This window comes from Capra hircus, chromosome 5, assembly GCF_001704415.2.
Source record: "Capra hircus breed San Clemente chromosome 5, ASM170441v1, whole genome shotgun sequence".
NCBI classification, from domain to species: Eukaryota; Metazoa; Chordata; class Mammalia; order Artiodactyla; family Bovidae; genus Capra; species Capra hircus.
In genome coordinates this window covers 92,242,364-92,263,930 of record NC_030812.1, presented here as the reverse complement: position 1 = coordinate 92,263,930, position 21,567 = coordinate 92,242,364, and the positions used below count along the sequence as shown (strand labels likewise).

General features: G+C 39.2%; 1 protein-coding gene across 1 annotated transcript in view; it reads right to left on the bottom strand.

Moving 5' to 3' along the window:
- The window catches only part of SLC15A5 (solute carrier family 15 member 5), a 99,671-nt gene that overhangs the window by 35,275 nt on the left and 42,829 nt on the right, over window positions 1-21,567 (bottom strand). The window contains 2 exon segments of the mRNA XM_018048427.1: window positions 1,394-1,522; window positions 10,879-11,067. Of these exon segments, the coding sequence (XP_017903916.1) occupies window positions 1,394-1,522; window positions 10,879-11,067 (318 nt within the window).

Genomic DNA, 21,567 nt, shown 5'->3' with positions numbered 1-21,567 from the left:
TGTGCTTCCTAGCAAATTATCAGTTCTGAGGGGGAGTCTGTGGGGAATCTCCACATTTATAGCCAGCTTGTCAAGAGATGTTTAGGTAGAGGTATTGGTAAGATTTTTCCAAGCTATCTTATAAAATCCTAATATCAGTGTTCTAGGCTTTGTTTGCATTTAAAGACTCTGATCATCAGAGATGTCTACAAATTCTGTTGTTCACACTTCGTTATGACAATTCGAATGTGAGCTCTTAAGAACTGGAACCATGTCTCACATAATTCCATGTATTAATAATGTAGAGCCTGGCACATGGTAATTACTCATTACATACTTTGGCTTAACTTTCTCAGTTAACTAAGAACAGGGTTTGATCTTAACAATCAAAGACTTTAGATTTGTTCCTTGAACTCTACTATACCTATCATTTAATTTATTACTCAATTTTATTGCTTCCCTACACCCTTGGAAATTTTGTGAGGATCTGGAAGTTAATTTTCTTGGCATGGTATCTCTAGTACCTAATATGGTATCTGGAACAGAGTGGATCCCCATAAATGTTTTTTGAATGGATACCTAGTGTTAAAAGGAGTTTCTCTTTCATAGAATTTATTTTTTCCATAGTTGGAAAGTAAGTAAATTAAATTTATTTGTAAAGAATATGAATATTTGTTTACAATTTTAAAATGCATTTTTGAAAGGAGAGAACAATACGCCTTCAGTATTTCCCATAAAATAAGCACAAGGAAATTTAATAAATTTTAAACTGTATTAACATCTCAGAACAAATAAAGGAAAAAATCTGCAGATTTAAAATACAGCCAAAGACATTTTGTCATGACAGCTAATTTTTAATGTTATCCTGTTTGATTTTTCTACCGGTCCATGTAAGAGTAGTACTTTTTATGTAGCATGTGACTTTTTCAGATTGGTTGTTTCTTCTGACCAAAATATCTATTGGGAAATTTTTCCAGTTCAACTCACAATTTCTCTTTGGTTGCAGACTATATTTCTGGATAAAGGATCATCCAGATACCCCCATCCTCCTATATTTACACAGGACTTACCTTTTCTGAGGGTTATCTATGACCCATTATTGAATACAGCCCTGTTGAAAAACCTAATAAGAACATAATGACCAGTTTGCATTAAAGTACGATAAAGAAAGACAGCAGACAGGGTCTCATGAGAAGTGACATTCTGTAATTACCTCCTCCTATCAAAAGAAAAACAATTCCCAGAAATTAATGAATACAGCAAGAGTCTATTTCCTATCTTAATTCTATCTTAATTGCAAAAGTGGATCAATTAAAAAAAAAGACTACGCTGGCAAAGCCTCTCTTAAGGTTTTGTCTCTCAATTCTCTAGTCATCAAATCAATATATATATATATAAGCAAACCATTTTTTACCTTCTGAGATGAGGTAGACCAACTCCAACAGCAGTGCCCCCATGAAACAAGCAAATCCATTGATCAGTGTCAAGCAATTCATAAAGGTTCTTCTGATGGTACTTGGAACAAATTTGTATATTACAGAGACTGAGAAGACAAAAGTTCAGAATTTAGAACATTATTCCTTTTTCTAAAATTTTTATTTTATATTGGAGTATAGCCAATTAACAGTGTTACGATAGCTTTAGATGAATAGCAAAGGGACTCAGCCATACATATACATGCATCCGTTCTCTCCTAAATTCCCCTCCCATCCAGGCTGCCACATAACCTTGGGCCAATTTCCCTGTGCTAATCAGTAGGTTCTTGTTGTTTATCTATTTTAAATACAGGAGTGTGTATATATTGATCCCAAACTCCCTAACTAACCCTTCCCTCCATTCTTCCTCCCAGCAACCATAAGTTCATAGAAAATTCTCTCTAAAGTAAAAGTACGGATACTCTTCAAATCGGTATTGATCATACCGCCAAGAAAGTTTACTGATGCAGGTAAAATTTCTGTTGGGCCTTGTTAACACTGGGCTTCCCTTGTGGCTCAGCTGGTAAAGAATCCACCTGCAATGCAAGAGACCTGGGTTTGATCCCTGGGTTGGGACGATCCCCTGGAGAAGGGAATGGCTACCCATGCCAGTATTTTTGCCTGGAGAATTGCGTGGACTGTATAGTCCATGGATTGCAAAGAGTCAGACATGACTGAGAGACTTTGACTTCACTTTTGTTAACATTGCTAGAGTAAGATATATTATGATGTTAAAAAATGCTTGCTCCTTGGAAGAAAAGTTATGACAAACCTAGACAGTGAGTTAAAAAGCAGAGACATTACTTTGCTGACAAAGGTCCATCTAGTCAAAGCTATGGCTTTTCCAGTAGTCATGTATGGATGTGAGAGTTGGACCATAAAGAAAGCTGAGTGCCAAAGAACTGATGCTTTTGAATTGTGGTGTTGGAGAAACTCTTGAAAGTCCCTTGGACTTCAAGGAGATCCAATCAGTCAATCCTAAAGGAAAACAGTCCTGAATATTCACTGGAAGGACTGATGCTGAAGCTGAAACTCCAAAACATTGGCCACCTGATGCAAAGAGCTGACTGACCCTGATGCTGGGAAAGACTGAAGGCAGGAGAAGAAGGGGACGACAGAGGATGAGATGGTTGGATGGCATCACCGACTCGGTGGATAGGAGTTTGAGCAAGCTCCGGGAGTTGGTGATGGACGGGGAAGCCTGGAGTGCTGCAGTCTATAGGGTCACAAAGTCAGACAGGACTGAGTGACTGAACTGAGCTGATACGATGTTACAATTTGCAGATATCTACAAGGAATAAAATGTGGCAAAATACACTCCTATATAGCTCTAAGGAAAATTTAACTGCTAGGTGGTTGAGTGTCCCAAAATATTCACCCAAGTTATACATCAATTTGAATATTTCTTATGGATTTTGGATTGAGCTAAGGCTTGTATTGGAGAGTATCATGTATGCATGCTAAGTTGCTTCAGTTGTATTCGACCCTTTGTGACCTCATGGACTGAAGTCCACCAGGCTCCTCTGTCCACGGGATTCTCCAAATAAGAATACTGGAGTGGATTTCTGTGCCTGCCTCTAGATGATCTTCCTGACCCATCCTGTGCCTCTTACATCTCCTGCATTGGCAGGTGGATTCTTTACCACTAGCACCACCTGGGAAGATTGTAATGGATAGTATCATGATGATATCAGTAAGTTCTATGATTCTGTTGTTTATATACATCATTAGATTCCCCATGGAAAACTCAATCTATCATAGAAAACTAGCATGGCAGCGACCAGTGTGAGCTCTGACTTAGATAAGCTTATGATAAAATCCTGGGTCAGATGTTTATTACCTCTGTGACTTTAGGTTGTTGTTTAGTCACTAAGTCATGTCCAACTCTTTGTAACCCTATGGACTGTAGCCCTCCAGGCTCCTCTGTCCATGGGATTCTCCAGGCAAGAATACTGGAGTGGGTTGCCATTTCCTTCTCCAGGGGATATTTTCAACCCAGGGATTGAACCCATGTCTCCTACTTGGTAGGCAGATTCTATACTTAAACTTTTCAAGCCTCAGCCTTCTTCTCTATCAAATGGTAGTAAGATCATTCATTATGTACTTGTTTGAGGTGTATGACTGTTACTTGCTATGATGTATACAATAACTGAATAAGGTTAGCCATTTGTAATGATATTAATTTTACCAAATCAAATATCCCCTATTTGTGCAAGTGAAGTCGCTCAGTCGTGTCTGACTTTTTGCGACCCCATGGACTGTAGCCTACCAGGCTCCTCTGTCCATGGGATTTTCCAGGCAATAGTGCTGGAGTGGATTGCCATTTCCTTTGCCAGGGGATCTTCCCAACACAGGGATCGAACCCGGGTCTCCCGCATTGTAGACAGATGCTTTACCATCTGATCCACCAAGGCACTGTACGAATCCTTTCATATGCATTACAAAATTTGTTTTTTGGCTGCACCTCATGGTTTGCGGGATCCTAGTTCCCCAACCAGGGATTGGACCCAGATCCTCATCAGTGAAAGTGTGGGGTCTAAACCACTGGACTGCCAGAGAATTCCCTTTTATTTATTTTTATATGCATTTAAATATCCCAATTAAGGAAAGGCAGTATCTTAAGTATTGGGTCTCCAGAATGGTTATCTTTTCCCTCCCAAGTCATTGTTTGAATAGTAGTAATGATGGTGGTAAGGGGTGAAAAGAAAATTATGGAGGAAAGTTTTTATTTTAAATTTCAATTAAACATAATTTTTTATATCAGAAATAAATGAAGTAAGCATATATAATTGTATACATTCCATATCAACATAACTATGAATAGCCATCTTAATGATACAAACTAAAGTCTTTATAGTATTTATTACAATTTGATACCTATGGTTTGCTTCATAATTATACCATGAAGAAGAAGACATTATGTGAATGAAGGTAGAGAAGAGACAGTTTGGGCCATGTGTAGAAAATTATTAGAGCTGGAATGTGGGAGTACATGGGAGTTTATTGTACTCATCTCTCTCTTCTGTATATAAGTGGCAAAAAATTATAAAGAAACACATCAAATAATATAAATGGTTTTAGCTCTGAGTGGCTGAATGATTGGATTTTTAATTTTTTTTCCTACTCTTTTGTACTTAGCAAATTTTTCTGCAATGAAAGATTGTAAATAAATATTGAAGCTCTTTTTCAAAAGAAAGGTGGTGATAGAAAATGGATATGCCACGAACACTAAACTTTTAGTTTCACTCTCTCTACAAAGAATGAAATTTAATTATCTTCCCCCTTTCCTTTCAGGAAGACTTCACCTCTAGTTTCCCCATACTTTACCCCAGTAAAACTCTGCATTTGTCCAGCACTTTTTAAAAAATTTAATTTACTGTTATTGTTGGCTGCCTGGGTGTTCATGGTGGCAAGTGGACTTAGTCATTCCGAGGCATGTAGCATCTTAGTTCCCAGACCAGGGATTGAATTCACATCCCTGCATTGGAAGGCAAATTTCTTATCTGCTGGACCACCAGGGAAGTCCCTTGTCCAGCACTTTTAAATGAACTTATTAATACTTAATGTAAATGTATTACTATTCCTTCCTATATTTATTTAACGTTTTCATTTTGCTTTCTCTGTGTTCTCCATGTGTTTTTATTTATAATTCAATAAACATTTAAAGGAATCTCTGAGCTTCAGATGTGCTGAAGTACTAAGGCTGAGGGTGGGAGAAAGTATCAGTACATCTTCCCTGGATCTTGAACTCTGGCAGGGCAGAGAGCAGAGATATGCATAATACTAAGGGCAGCACTAACCAGGTGCTTAACATCACAAAGATTGTTATTGGAAATTAAGGTAATGATGATGATAAGTAAAATACTGTGAAGAAAGGCTTCAAATATTGGCAGCAGGAGACGTGGGTTCCAGAGCTGAATTGTGCCCTGCAAATTACTTGCGGGAGTTTGAGGCCAAGCTTTCAAGTTTTCTCAGGAAAAGCCAAAGGAAAGTGCAAGATAAATGCTGAAGAGGCTTTGGGCAGGAATGACTCAGTTACAAAAAGGATTTGGCTGATGAACTTTCCTCTTTCTAAATACAAGGAGACAAACAATGGGCAGGAAGATGAAGTAGGACGATTTCTTTCAGTGAGAAAAAGGGGAAAATTCGGGCCCATTATTACTTTGCTAGTTAATTATTAATCCTGTGCTTTTCTTTTGCAAGAACTTCTGGTACAGTATATAATTCATGAGCACACTTTGCCAGCTCTCTGCCTGCTGGTTAATCTCTCTTTGGTGTCATTTTCCTCGTTTTGAAAACTTCTGGTTCTCTTTTATAGGACTTCGCTTTTCAAGTCCTCTGAACTCCAATTTCAGGAGTGTTCTGATCTTTTTGACTTTGGTGATCATCGACTTGATTTTTTTAGGTTCCATGATATTTCCTTTAGCATACTGTAGTATAGATGTAACCAACAAGTCTGCCACTATTCTAAAATCCTAATTTTACTGTGAAAAGTGTTAGTTGCTCAGGCGTGTCTGACTCTTTGCTACCTCATGGACTTTATACCCCAACAGGCTCCTCTGTCCATGGAATTCTCCAGGCAAGAATACTTGGAAAGGTAGCCGTTCCCTTCTCCAGGGGATCTTCCAGATCCAGGGATCGAACCTGAGTCACCGGCATTGCAGGCAGATTTTTTACTGCTTGAGCCACCAGGGAAGATCATTTTACTGTGAAGACACAGTAAAAAATATACAGTGTATGGGAAAGCTGGTCTTGTTGCCAAAGAGCGAGTTGAAATTTGTCTCCAGGTGGAGACTGTAGTGTTCGCAGAGATGCCCCATCACAGTTTATGTGGAATCTACAAACTATAGAGCCATAACTGCCTTCCTCAGGCAGCTAGTACTAGAGACTCATTCCTGGAAATTTTTTACTTCACTTGTTCTTAAACAGTTAAAATGTACTTATTGCATTTGGTGGAGGGTTTGTTTTGAACATGTGGAGAAGTATGGCAGAACTAGAAAATGGAACTTTATGCTATTACCATTTTCAGATCATTATTCCTCCCTCATCTCTACAAAATCTTCAACTTTGAATCTCATGTTACCTGGTTAGATCACCTAATATTTCTTTTCTTTGCTGTCAGCTGCCAATCTCTGTGACATTTTCTTATATTTTTTCAAAGTCATCAGCTCCCCTCTCATCGTTACACTCTCTGGTTCCACTTCTGTCTTAATTCTTGGCAGTTTTAAAAAAAAATATATTTTTTTATGTGTACTATTTCTGTCTTTATTGAATTTGTTATACAATATTGCTTCTGTTTTATTTTTATTTTTTGGCTTCAATGCATGTGGGATTTTAGTCCCCCAGTGAACTCAACCCTCCTGAACTGGAAAGTGAAGTCTTAACCACTGGACCTCCAGAGAAGTCCCTGGCAATTTTAACACACACATACATATAGATCATGTTTCCAACCTTCCATTCTGTCATATCTTGGAATGGCCCAAGATATGACAGTTCCATGACCCCCTTTCTAAAGTCCTTATCCCCTATTTGACCTTAGCCACTCACACCTATGGACACATGCTGAAACTTGTACCTCAGACCAGGGGTTGGTGAACTACGGTCAGGTAAGGTCCAGCTGCCACCTATTTATAAATAAAGTTTTATTGGGACACAGCCATGCCCATTCATTGTATATCATGTCTGATGGCCTATACACCACAATGATGGAGTTCAGTAGTTGCACCAGAAACGAGTGCAAAACCGAACCACTTACTATCTGAAAGTTTTAAGAAAAAGTTTGCCAACGCATGCCCCAGAGTAGTGATCGTCACTGATCCATAATCTCAACTTTGTGCACTGGCCTCTGACTACCACCTTCCATCTTCCCAGCTTACTCTCGATGACCCAACCATCAAAATGCCTGTCCTCCTTCAGGGCTTCCACTCCATGACTCCTTTCATTATTTTCACCTCTTTCATGCCCTACGTGTTCTCACTACTTTTTTTTTTAATCCACGCTAAGTTCCATGGTCAACTATTAGAATCATATTCTTCCACATTCCCTCTTGTCTTTGCCTGTCTCTTGCCTTCTGGAAATTGACTGGCAAGACAATTCAGTATCTGGTCCTAGACCCATGCAGTCTGACGTAGCTAGAGAAAACCACATAACCCTGTTGACCAATTCTTTTTTTTTTTTTTTGACAATTTTTATTTACTTATTTGGCTGTGCCAGGTCTCAGCTGCAGCACGGTGGTGGTGGTTCAGTCTCTAAGTTGTGTCCAACTCTTTGCGACCCCATGGGCTATAGCCTGCCAGACTCATCTGTCCACGGGATTTCCCAGGCAAGAACACTGGAGTGGGCTTCCATTTCCTTCTCCAGTTGCAGCATGCAGGATTTTTTAGTTGTAGCATGTGAATTCTTAGTTGTGGCATGAGGGATCTAGTTTCCTAAACAAATGATTGAACCTGCCCCCCCACCACCCAGATGGAGCAAATTTAAGTTTGACAGTTTGACCAGTTTATCTCTTCCTTATGCCTCCAACTGCATGAGACTCCTTGTATTTTCTTGCCAGACACACTCCCACCTGTGTGTTTACATACCACTTTTCCAGTAGTGATGTTTATTAAAAATATTTTAAACAACTCACACCTAAGTCCACTATATCCCTGGAATAGTAAATCTTTTATTTTATTTTTTTAAAATAAGAAGTGTACATGGGGAAAAAAAGAACTGGGATTAGAAACCAGGTGAATAGAATAGGAGATGATGAGATAGGACCAGATTTAAATTATATTTCAGAGTAAAGACTAAGACTTGCTGTTGGATTGGAGGTGAGAAGTAAGAAGAAAAAAGGAACTTTGGATGACTGGTGACAAAGACACAGTACTGCTCCCACTATCAGATCTCCTGGTGTTCAAGTTGTGGGAGGTGTGGTTTTTACTATGGCTTGTGAGCCGGACATCTGTGCTTGAGCCCTGAGTCTTGGACTATTAATTTCCCTGAAGCATAGGAACAATAATAACAGCACACATGTGCTGTGCTGTGCTTAGTCACTCAATCGTGTCCAACTCTTTGTGACCTCATGGACTGTAGCGCACCAGGCTCCTCTGTCCTTGGGGATTCTCCAGGCAAGAATACTGGAGAGGGTTGTCATGCCCTCCACCAGGGGATCTTCCCAATCCAAGGATCAAATCCAGATCTCCCTCATTGCAGGCAGATTCTTACCATCTGAGCCACCAGGGGAAGCTATACAATTGTTAGTGGTAAGTGCGGTCTATCCTATATATTGTCTATGTACACGCTGCTTTTTCCTTTACATGAAATATTTCACTTAGTCCTTACAACATCCCTTCCTCATTTTACAGATGATGAGAAAGGCTCAAAAATGCAGAATAATTTTGCCAAGTTCACACAACTAGTCAGTGGCTGAACTGGGTTTGAATTCAGTTCTGCCCGACTTTATGGATATTAACAACTATGCCATCCTGCCTTTCAGAAGAATGATTCTTGATTTGATAGTTCAAAACACCCTCTCACATTTTATGTCATTTAATTCTCAGGAGTAGGTTTCATTCCCATTGACTGTTACACCGATGCTGTGATATGAGGAAGAATTATAAGTATTTCCATTTTAAAGGTCTAAAAGGTGAAGCTTAGTGGCTAAGTGGATTTTTAAGGTCACATGTGTAGTTAATAACAAGGCTGGAAATTAAAATGAAATCTTCTGCTCCCTGTCCCATGAGCTCTATAGAGGAAAAAGTCAGTGGACTTAGTTGGACCTCAGTTTTCAGATGGGAAATCAGGGATGGATGGACTAAGTGCTTAATATGACATGATCTGCCTTTTTAACTCTCTGGTTAAAAGTGCCTCTCTAGCTTTCAAATGCTGAACCACAGTTGCTTAGCTGGCTGGGAATTTCCTGACTGTATTCACTCATCACCTTCATTGATTCCTTGATGACTCAAGCAGTAATGAGTTCACCTGCACTGCAGGAGACAGGGGATTCGGGTTCGATCCCTGGGTCAGGAAGATCCCCTGGAGGAGGAAATAGCAACCCACCCCAGTATTCTTGCTTTGAAAACCCCATGGACAGAGGAACCTGGCAAGCTATAGTCCACTGGGTCGCAAAACAGCTGGACGTGACTTAACAACTGAGCACATAAGCATTCACTCATCACCTTCATTCATTACCTATAAAATGTCAGCTGACTACTTCCAACAATCTTCTGGAAACATCAGGGAAGTCACAAACATTTGTGTGGTGATATTCTTTTATACTTTTTTTGTATTTTCTCTAGTATCAAACAGTGATAGCCACATCTTAGAATCTCATAAAATTATTTATTTCATGTGAATGAAATAACCTAAAATTATAAAAAAGAAGTCTAACATACATATATGGCTGTAATTACACATTTAATTTTATTTTGATTTTTTAAAAGAATTACCTTGATGTCATATATGTGTATATGCGCATAAAATACATATATATATGTATATTGCTTTGAGGAATTTAAGAATAATTGAAGATTTTAGCAAGAGAATTAGTTAGAATTGTCATCTATGAAAATTACTTAAAAGGTTGAGTTGAGCAGATAGAATGGGTGAGACATTAGAGGCAGGAAGAGAGTCAGGAAGTTATAAAAATAATTTTGGTAAAGTATAATTGGCTTGAGTTACAGTCAAGATCCTCTGTGTGGGGAACTTATAAGGAAGGCAGAAATATAAGATGCAGTAGATCACACTGATAAGTATACACACACACACACTCACACATACATATTGCAGTTTTGTAAGAAGTCACTGAAATACTTTGATGAATTTTGAAGTGGCTAGTTTAATTAATATCAGCATCTAGATGATACAGAAAACCCTTGATACTTAATAAAGTTATTTTGAACCTGTCTTATGAAACATTCGTGATCACACTTAATTTAGTGTCATTTAATTTAAAGACACTGAGTTGTCTGGAAAACTGGCTTAAACTTTCAGTTCATTTGCATGTTTATATACTCTCAATGTACACTACAAATGTTACTTTTGGAGGAGTATATAAGTGAGTTTACCTATGAATTAGAGGGAGAGGGTGGGAAGAGGGAAGGGAGAAGATCAGAGGAAAGATTACATATCAGTCTTGTCTTCTAAGTTTTAGCAGAATTTTCTCCTGTTGTGTATCTGACCAAATGATTGCTACCTTTAACCAGATTAGTAAATCTTCCATTCCATCCTATCAACATTCAGGTTGAATTAATCATTGTCTGTGTGTGGTAAAAGAACGAAGAGAAATTGTAATTTCTTTTTAAATGAGGATGATGCATAAGCTTGTTCTGAAGCATTGTAGGAAATTTCTGGGGCAGGATCAGATTTCCAACCACTTGAGGCAATGTACTCCGAGTGAAGATTCAGTATGTTCCAACAGGAGGTGAAAAAAATCATTACTCACAGGCTGGGTTGACCAGGGTTTCAGCCACTCCGAGTAAAACGTATTGAAGGACCAGGTGGGACCAGGGCACGGAGGAGACGGTGACAACTTTGCCTGAAAGAGGTTGTTCCACTGGTGGGAAGTGCTTTCTGTGTATTTCAAAGAAGCCAGCTACCAACACAGACAAGGCAGCCGAAAGATTGCCAGCGACTGAAGAAAACGAATGCAAAGGAAAAAACCAAATTTTAAAAAGTCACTGAAATGGAGTATCTCCTGTCATATCTATAAACAAGGATTTCACAGCTATCTATGGTTCTGGCCCTCCAAATGGGAATTTCTCAACCCGGAGGGCCCCCAAAAGGAAGAACAATCCCTGTGATATAGCTGCCAACACGATGCTCCCTACAGACAGGAGTGAGGGGGTGGGCAGCTGGGGATGTGAAAATGCAGGTTTACTGGACCCAGATAGCTGAGGTGCATGTGAAAGGAATGAATTCAGTGAGTCCAGACGCTTGCATCCTCCCAGGCATGCATGTGTGCCTGCTAAGTCACATCAGTCGTGTCCGATCTTTGCAACTCCATGGACTGTAGCCTGCCAAGGCTCCTCTGAACATGGGGTTCTCCAGGCAAGAATACTGGAGCGGGCTGTCATGCCCTCTTCTCCCATACATAGAAGAGCGCTAATTTCCTTACTGTGAGATATCTGGTTTTCCTTAACTACCAGTAATCTTCGATGTTCAGACTATCTGCTCCCTTTGTTGCAAACTTCTATATAATCTGACTCCATCCTCCACCGTCTCAGAGCAGTTTCTCAGGGCTACTTGAGATGCTGCCTCCCTGGCTTGAAGTCCTAAAAATTCCCATTGAATGGAACAGCTCTCTACTTTCAGGTTGTAACTATATTTTTTTAGTCAACACCCTCAATCAATGTAATAGGCCACAGTATTTCTTACATACTGACACTAGAGGATGTATCTTCAACATTTTGTTATTGTTATTCTGGGGATGTCCAGATGTCAGCTGACTGTGTTATGTGATTTTACTATGCTTAGGCTTTGGTCTCTCAGAAATGGTTGCTTTAGTTCCCTGTTTACTGTTCAAGCTGGTTTTAGAAAAGGCAGAGGAACCAGAGATCAAATTGCCAACATCTGCTGGATCATCAAAAAAGCAAGAGAATTCCAGAAAAACATCTATCTCTGCTTTATTGACTATGCCAAAGTCTTTGACTGTGTGGATCACAATAAACTGTGGAAAATTCTGAAAGAGATGGGAATACCAGACCACTTGACCTGCCTCTTGAGAAACCTATATGCAGGTCAGGAAGCAACAGTTAGAACTGGACATGGAACAACAGACTGGTTCCAAAGAGGAAAAGGAGTACGTCAAGGCTGTATACTGTCACCCTGTTTATTTAACTTATATGCAGAGTACATCATGAGAAACGCTGGGCTGGAAGATGCACAAGCTGGAATCAAGATTACCAGGAGAAATATCAATAACCTTAGATATGCAGATGACACCACCCTTATGGCAGAAGGTGAAGAGGAACTAAAAAGCCTCTTGATGAAAGTGAAAGAGGAGAGTGAAAAAGTTGGCTTAAAACTCACCATTTAGAAAACTAAAATCATGGCATCTGGTCCCATCACTCCATGGGCAATAGATGGGAAAACAGTGGAAACAGTGTCAGACTTTATTTTTTGGGGTTCCAAAATCACTGCAGATGGTGATTGCAGCCATGAAATTAAAAGACGCTTACTCCTTGGAAAGAGTTATGACCAACCTAGACAGCATATTCAAAAGCAGAGACATTACTTTGCCAACCAACGTCCGTCTAGTCAAGGCTATGATTTTTCCAGTGGTCATGTATGGATGTGAGAATTGGACTGTGAAGAAAGCTGAGCGCCAAAGAACTGATGCTTTTGAACTGTGGTGTTGGAGAAGACTCTTGAGAGTCCCTTGCACTGCAAGGAGATCCAATCAGTACATTCTAAAAGAGATCAGTCCTGGGTGTTCTTTGGAAGGACTGATGCCAAAGCTGAAACTCTAGTACTCTGGCCACCTCATGCGAAGAGTTGATTCAATAGAAAAGACTCTGCTGCTGGGAGGGATTAGGGGCAGTAGGAGAAGGGGACGACAGAGGATGAGATGGCTGGATGGCATCACTGACTCAATGGATATGAGTTTGGGTGAACTCGGCGAGTTGGTGATGGACAGGGAGGCTGGTGTATTGTGATTCATGGGGTCGCAAAGAGTCAGACATGACTGAGCGACTGAACTGAACTGAGCTGAACTTACTGATTGACTATCCAGATGGCCTAAGTCATTTAATCTCACTATCATTTTTCTTGGCTCTGTGTGTGTGTGTGCTTAGTCTCTCAGTCATGTCTGACTCTGCAACCCATGGACTATAGCCCACCAGACTCCCCTGTCCATGGGGATTCTCCAGGCAAGAATACTGGAGTTGGTTGCCATGCCCTGCTCCAGGGGATCCTCCCAACCCAAGATTGAACCCAGGTCTCCTGCATTGCAGGCATATTCTTTACCATCTGAGCCACCAGGGAAGCCCTTCCTTGGCTCTAAAAGGTGGTTACTTTGTAGGATAGCTATGAGATTTAAATAAGATCACATACAGGTAATATTGGGCTTCCTTGGTGGCTCAGAGGAAAAGAATCCACCTGCAGTGCAGAAGATGCAGGAGACGTGGGTTCAGTCCTTGGGTCGGGAAGATGCCCTGGAGAGGGCGTGGGAATCCGCTCCAGTATTCTTGCCTGGAGAATCCCATGGACAGAGGAGCCTGGTGGGCTACAGTCCATGCAGTGGAAAAAGCCAGACATGACTGAGGTGACTGAGCATGCCCAGCTATTATTGTAACAGTTCCTGGTAGCAATTAGTAGCAATTATTGTTGAAGCTAAAGCAATGGTTTTGAACTTTTATCTTCAGATAAAATATACTATTCTGAAAAAATTTAAAATCTATGTCCAAATAAAAAATGATTTGGGAAAATTTAAAATAAATGATCTCTTCTAAAGATTGTAATTCTTATTTTTAAAAAGGTTATAAATAAACTGTAAGCATTATCAGTTCTTGGTTTTCTGACATTTCTCTAATCCTTGCAGAAAAAGTAAAGAAGCTATTACAGAATTAAAGATTAGGAACTTTTGCTTAGGAAAAAATATTAAATGTAATTAAGTGGATAGAGAATATAAATGGAAGGAATTATTCTGATAGCAGTTCAACTCTTCTCTTATTTTTAAGGAATTACCTAGGATATTTTGGTTGAAAATGAGAAGAGATTTTGTTACAGTTTATATCTACTGTGAAAGTGCTACACTCAATATGCCAGCAAATTTGGAAAACTCAACAGTGGCCACAGGACTGGAAAAGGTCAGTTTTCATTCCAATCCCAAAGAAAGGCAATGCCAAAGAATGCTCAGATTACCACACAATTGCACTCATCTCACATGCTAGTAAAGTGATGCTCAAAATTCTTCAAGCCAGGCTTCAGCAACACGTGAACCAAGAACTTCCTGATGTTCAAGCTGGTTTTAGAAAAGGCAGAGGAACCAGAGATCAAATTGCCAACATCTGCAGGATCATCAAAAAAGCAAGAGAGTTCCAGAAAAACATCTATCTCTGCTTTTTTGACTGTGCCAAAGCCTTTGAGTGTGTGGATCACAATAAACTGTGGAAAATTCTGAAAGACATGGGAATACCAGACCACCTGATGTGCCTCTTGAGAAATCTATATGCAGGTCAGGAAGCAACAGTTAGAACTGGACATGGAACAACAGACTGGTTTCAAATAGGAAGAGGAGTACGTCAAGGCTGTATATTGTCACCCTGCTTATTTAACTTATATGCACAGTACATCATGAGAAACGCTGGGCTGGAAGATGCACAAGCTGGAATTAAGATTGTCAGGAGAAATATCAATAAGCTCAGATATTCAGATGACACCACCCCTTTAGCAGAAAGTGAAGAGGAGCTAAAAAGCCTCTTGATGAAAGTGAAAGAGGAGAGTGAAAAAGTTGGCTTAAAGCTCAACATTCAGAAAACAAAGATCATGGCATCTGGTCCCATCACTTCATGGGAAATAGATGGGGAAACAGTGGAAACAGTGTCAGACTTTATTTTTTTTGGGTTCCAAAATCACTGCAGATGGTGATTGCAGCCATGAAATTAAAAGACGCTTACTCCTTGGAAGGAAAGTTATGACCAACCTAGACAGCATATTCAAAAGCAGAGACATTACTTTGCCAACAAAGGTGCGTCTAGTCAAGGCTATGGTTTTCCCAGTAGTCATGTATGGATGTGAGAGTTGGACTGTGAAGAAAGCTGAGTACCGAAGAATTGCTTCTTTTGAACTGCAGTGCTGGAGAAGACTCTTGCGAGTCCCTTGGACTGCATGGAGATCCAACCAGTCCATTCTGAAAGAGATCAGCCCTGGGTGTTCTTCTGAAGGACTGATGCTAAAGCTGAAACTCCAATACTTTGTCCACCTCATGCGAAGAGTTGACTCATTGGAAAAGACTCTGATGCTGGGAGGGATTGGGGGCAGGAGGAGAAGGGGACGACAGAGGATGAGATGGCTGGATGGCATCACGGACTCGATGGACATGAGTTTGTGTGACCTCTGGGAGTTGGTGATGGACAGGGAGGCCTGGCGTGCTGCGATTCATAGGGTTGCAAAGAGTCTGACACGACTGAGCGACTAACCTGAACTGAACTGATATCAACTGCAACCATTTCATTTCTCAAGTTATCATTCATATTGCTGGACTTAATCCCATTGTTAGATCAGAGGCAAACTTTAGCTTGATGGAATTTACTTGAAATTTAGAGATAGTCACCTTTTGCTAACTTGCATAAAATTTCAGATAAGCAAACTTTCAATTTAGAAAAATCAATCTAATGTTTAAATAGCTTAGTGTTTGTTTTAGTTGATAGAGAAACTGGTAGGTAAATTTTTTGATTGTATCTCAACATTTAAATGTATCCATAAGGTCTGCTCTTTCTAAGACCTCAAGAAACAGAAGGTATAAAAAATGAGGAAATCTGAAATAACAGAAAATTTGAGGAATTTTAAAATATAGTATTACTTTAAATTAGATTTCATGAAAGCCCATTCATAATGAAGTAGAGATTTTGGTTCTGTTAACAGCTCATATTGAAAAAAGGAATTTTAATATTACCTATCTTGAAGATATGACTTCCCTGGTGGCTCAGAGGGTAAAGAACCCGCTTTCGATGCAGGAGACCTGGGTTCAATCCCTAGGTCAAGAAGACCCCCTGGAGAAGGGAATGGTAACCCACTCCAGTTTTCTTGCCTGGAAAATCCCATGGACAGAGGAGCCTGAAGGGCTACAGTCCATAGGGTTGCAGAATTGGACACAACTGAGTGACTAACACGCACACACCTTGAAGATAAAATTCATCACAGAATTTATCTATACTTAGCACACTAAAACTCACTAGAAAGAGACCTAAAATATCAATTTGATTTAATATTTACTCTATTACTGCTATACGTAAAGTTGTCTGTTAGGGCAGTTGGGGAGGTAACATTAAAAAAAATTGTTCTCAGTTTTTGTGGACTGCCTGCAATGTGGGAGACCTGGGTTCGATCCTTGGGTTGGGAAGATCTCCTAGAGAAGGAAATGGCAACCCACTTCAGTATTCTTGCCTGGAGAATCCCATGGACGGAGGAGCTTGGTGGGCTACAGTCCATGGGTCGCAAAGAGTCAGACATGACTGAGTGACTTCACTTCCACTTTTCACTTTCAATGCTATTCTAAAAGGAGAAGAATTTACTTCCAGCTGGAAAAGTGAGAGAAATCCTATGATTTAAAGAAAGAAGGACTGAACTTCCTTCCAGTGGTTAAGAATCCTCCTGCCAATTCAGGAGACATGGTTCCATCCCTGGTCAGGGAGAATCTCATGTGCCTTGGAGCAACTAAGCCCATGTGCCACAACTACTGAGCTCACGTCGCAGAGCCTGTACTCTGCAACAAGAGAAGCCACCAAAATGAGAAGCCTTCCAAGTGCAACCAGAGTAGCCCCTGCTTGCTGCAACTAGGAAAAGCCTTCATGCAGCAATTAAGACCCAGTGCAGTGAATACATAAATAAATACTAAAAAATAAAGAAAGAAGGGTTTCAGTAGGAAGAGGTGAGGGCAACATGAATTGCCTGAGCAAAAGCACAAAGTCATGAGAGTATCAGACAAATTTTCAGAATGGTGAGAAACTCAAGTTATTTAGGTATCAGGGGAGAAGACAGATTGAGGTCAGATCACAAGAGGCATTTCATAAAATTTTAAGGAATTTTCAAATTACTCTGAAGAAAATGGAATCATTGAAGATATTAAACACAAGTGAAAAGATTAGAATTGGCATTTAGGATGATAACTCTAAGAGCCAGGTGCTGGTCGATAGGATGGGAGTGATACTGAAGCTGGAAGATAGTTAGGAAGTTAAAGTGGTGCTAGAGGTAAAGAAGTCATCTTCTAAGGCAAGAGACAGTCGTGGGTTTGATCTCTGGGTCGGGAGGATCCACTGGAGAAGGAAATGGCACCCCACTCCAGTATTCTTGTCTGGAAAATTCCATGGACAGAGGAGCCTGGTGGGCTACAGTCCATGAGGTCACAAAGAGTTGGACACGACTGAGCAACTGTGCAGAAACCAACCTATTTATTAAGTACAGAGAAATAAATTATTTCTTTGGTTTTGCAATGACATACATATTATTACTGTTTAAAAATGTTTTATAATCATATTATTCAACAATATTAGACAAATGACACCTAAAGATTTAAAAAAATGGTTTGCCTCTGGGAATTATAACTGACTGGATATAAAGAAAGCAACGGTTGGAGACTGTTACTTACTGTTAAAAAACTTTCAGAACTATTGATTTTCTCACCTACCATGCTTCCCTGAATCTAAGATTAATTTAGCTATATGAGGAAACATTCTTTCATACCACGGAGAAAAGAAAAAAAAATGCTGCCAATCTAGCATAATATACAACCCAATTTCATGCACACATACAATGAACTGAATTGTGTTCCTTCAAAATTCATACATTTGAAGCCATAACCTCCAAAGTCATTACTTGAAGACAGAGCCTTTAAAGAGGCGATTAAGGTTAAATGAGGTCATAAGAGTGGGACACTAATCTAATATGGTGCTCAGTTGCTTCAGTCATGTTCATCACTTGCAATACCGTGGACTGTAGCCTGCCAGGCTCCCCTGTCCATGGGATTTCCCAGGCAAGAATACTGGAGTGGGTTGCCATTTCCTTCTCCAGGAAATCTTCCCAACCAAGCAATCAAACCTGGGTCTCCTACATTGGCTGGCAAATTCTTTACTGCCTGAGCCACCAGGGAAGCCCTGTATGGCTGTTATCTTTGTAAAAAGAAGAAAAGATACCATGTCTATACAGACACAGAGGAAAGGAAGGGTGAAGACAGCAAGAAGTTGGCCATCTACAATCCAAGGATAGAGGTCTTAGGGGAAATTAAACCTGCCAACACCTTGATCTTGGATTTCTAGCCTCCAGAACTGTAAGAAATAAACTTGCTGTGAAAGCCACCTAGTGTATGATATCCTGTTCTGGTAGCACTAGCCAACTGATTACAGGTATGTTCAGATATTACGTGAAACTTAAATTGTTCAAGAATTTCCCTGGCAGACCAGTGGTTAAGACTCTGAGCTCCCCAATGCAGGGGGCATGGGTTCAATCCCTGGTCAGGGAACTAAGATCCTTCATGCAAAAAATTAAGTTGTTCAAATATTGTGCAATTAAATTTTAAGATATTCCCATGAACCTCAAAGAAAGGATCGAGGTAGATAGAATAGATTTTTAAATTTTCTTGGCTTTCTTATTTTAGAATTTGAATTCTCTGTGTATCTTCTACAGTACGTCTCATTCTAACTAATTTAGTATAATTTAGATAAAGATATCATGTCTATTCCCCCCACCTTTTTTTTGTTGTTATCACCTGTTGTATATAAAAAGGCTTATATTGTATTTTATCCAGAGAAGTTTATAGCTTTAGAGGCAATAGATTAGACAAGAGATGGGCAAATATTTTTTGTAAAAAACCAGTAGTAAGTATTTTTGGTTTTATGTGACAAAAGGCAACATTTTGAAGCTATGTAAGTATTATATAACAAGAAATAGAATATATTTTATACAATTTTTTATTGATAAGATTCAAACTAATAATGCTTTTTTGAGGGTATAATATAATTTCACTTAATTGGTATTCAAAGTTATCATTTCTTATCAAATCAATTGCAAATGTTCATCAGTGAAAACAACTTTTAGCTTGCAGATAATGTAAAAGCAAATGGAAGGCCAGATTTGGCCCATGAGTGTAGTGGTTGGCCAAATTTTGGTTGACTTGTCAGCTTTTATTGCCTACTGCTGAATTTTAGCTCTGACCTGATGAGAAATTGTAGCATTTTTTTTACCTAAGCCTCTGCTGGCAGTGTACAAGCATGAAATGTGAGAGAGCAGTCTCTTGGCTTTTTGCTCTGTCCTTGAAACTTAAAGTCTAGTCTTTGATCAAGAGCATAGGAATCACCTGGCAGCTTTCTAGACAGAATTTCAAGCTCCATTCTAGTAGGTTTGATCAGACCTACATTCAACCAGATCCAAGAAGCTCTGAGACCTGTTCTAGGAAAATCCAATGAAAGACAGTTCTCCAAACAATTTCAAGCAAAGCACAAATATTTGGTTTATCTACCTAGATATTTTAGGGCAAAGCATATTTTACCTGAAACATCAAACTAACTGCATTTGCTTTTTATTTGCTACTGCACTCTGGCGCAGATGAAAAAATGGCTTTTTTAAAAATTCAAAACAAAGCTGCATTCCAACCTAAATTAAATCTGCTCCAATTTTATCGTTAACACCTATGAGATCATAACTTGTCCAAAGCAGAGTGTAGTTTATCAGAAAGTACACATTTTAAACCTCTAGCAGATCTGTATTTTCAAGATAAAGCACATGGTTCCAAAGGAGATCTTATATTCAGATAAATAATGTATGCTTTAATATTGGCTATGTCATTATAGGGGCTTCACTGGTGGCTCAAATGGTAAAGAATGTGCCTGCAATGTGGGAAACCTGGGTTTGACCCTGAGTCGGGAAGATCCCCTGGAGGAGGGAATGGCAACCCACCCCAATATTCTTGCCTGGAGAATCCCATGGACAAAGGAGCCTGGTGGGCTATAGTCCATAGGATTGCACTGATTTGGACATGACTGAAGAGGCTGAACACACACGTGGTTGTAGACAACTCTCTAAAAGTCTTAAATGGCTTAGAGTTTATTCTAATATTCCACCATGTAATACTTTTTCAAATCAGACCACAATGAATTTTTTAAGTCAGAATTTATTCAAACATTTTAGTTGTATTTGCTGCTTCCTGTTGAGGCAAAATCTAACACTACAATATAAATATGTAAAGATGATTCCAACGTTGGATAAATTTGCCTCACTGAGAAAGCTATGGATTTTTTTAAAAAATGTGTCATTTGAGGTATGAGTCTCCGATATGTAACACAACTGAAAGGATGAAACTGTACTGAGTCCTTGAGAAATTGTCCTCAGATCCATGATTTTGGCAAATTTCAAAAACAAGAAACTGGCTAATGTAAGAACACACTTTCTTACAAAGATAGCTATGATTTCATCATCGTATATGTTTCTGCCTTTGTGGAAGATCTTTCTCACCTCCTACTTGGCATATGTTTTTTGCTTTGTTTCTCCTGTTAGTGGCATGTTCCTGTGTTTGAACTGAGCTATCCACATTCTGTCTCTTGTTTTTGTTTAGACCACTGGGAACTCATTTCAGGAGGTTCAGCTTCAGTTTGTGTTTTAACTTCTGAATCTGGAACAGGTCATTCATTTGCATGGAGATCAGTTACACAAACATATCTGTAAGGCATAAAATATTGCTTCAGTTGACTTACTAGATGGTCTAATTTAGGGGTCCCCAACCTCCTAGATCTAATGTCTGATGATCTGAGATGGAATTGATATAACAATAATAGAAATAAAGTGCACAATAAATGTAACACTCAAATCATTTGGAAACCTTCCCCCCCTTCAACCCATGGAAAAATTATTTTCCCTGAAAAAAAACTATTTTCCTTCTGGTCTACTTTACCTCAAATTTAATTCCAGTGTTGATGTCAACTTTAAAAGTAAGAACCTAAGAACATCGATGTGCTTTTATTAAACAAATGGACGACTGAATGAATGAGTTATTCAGGCTAGATATTTGCATGTTACTTTTTTTAGTGTTTACAAAACTTCCTGTCAGGTATTTTGCAGAAGGTATACACCATGATGTTTCTTGGTGTCACAGTTCTGAAAACTATACTAGGGAAAAAGTAGTTTTGATGAAATAATCCTGCTTCCAATGAAGGTAACTGGATCCCTGGCTTGGTTTTTTAATTTATCAAGCACTTTGATTCCAACCAAAAAGAAACTCTGTCAGTTATTAAAACTAGTAGAAGGTACTATATATATACTATATACTATATATAAACTAGTAGAAGGTATATATATAAAAAGGGACCAGCACCTTGGCTGTACCTGAATCATAAAGAACTATGAATTAGGATTTGAATTTTCAAGTTTTATTTTAAAGAGGAAGGCCTAGAAGACATTTGGATATACTTCATCTGCATTTCAA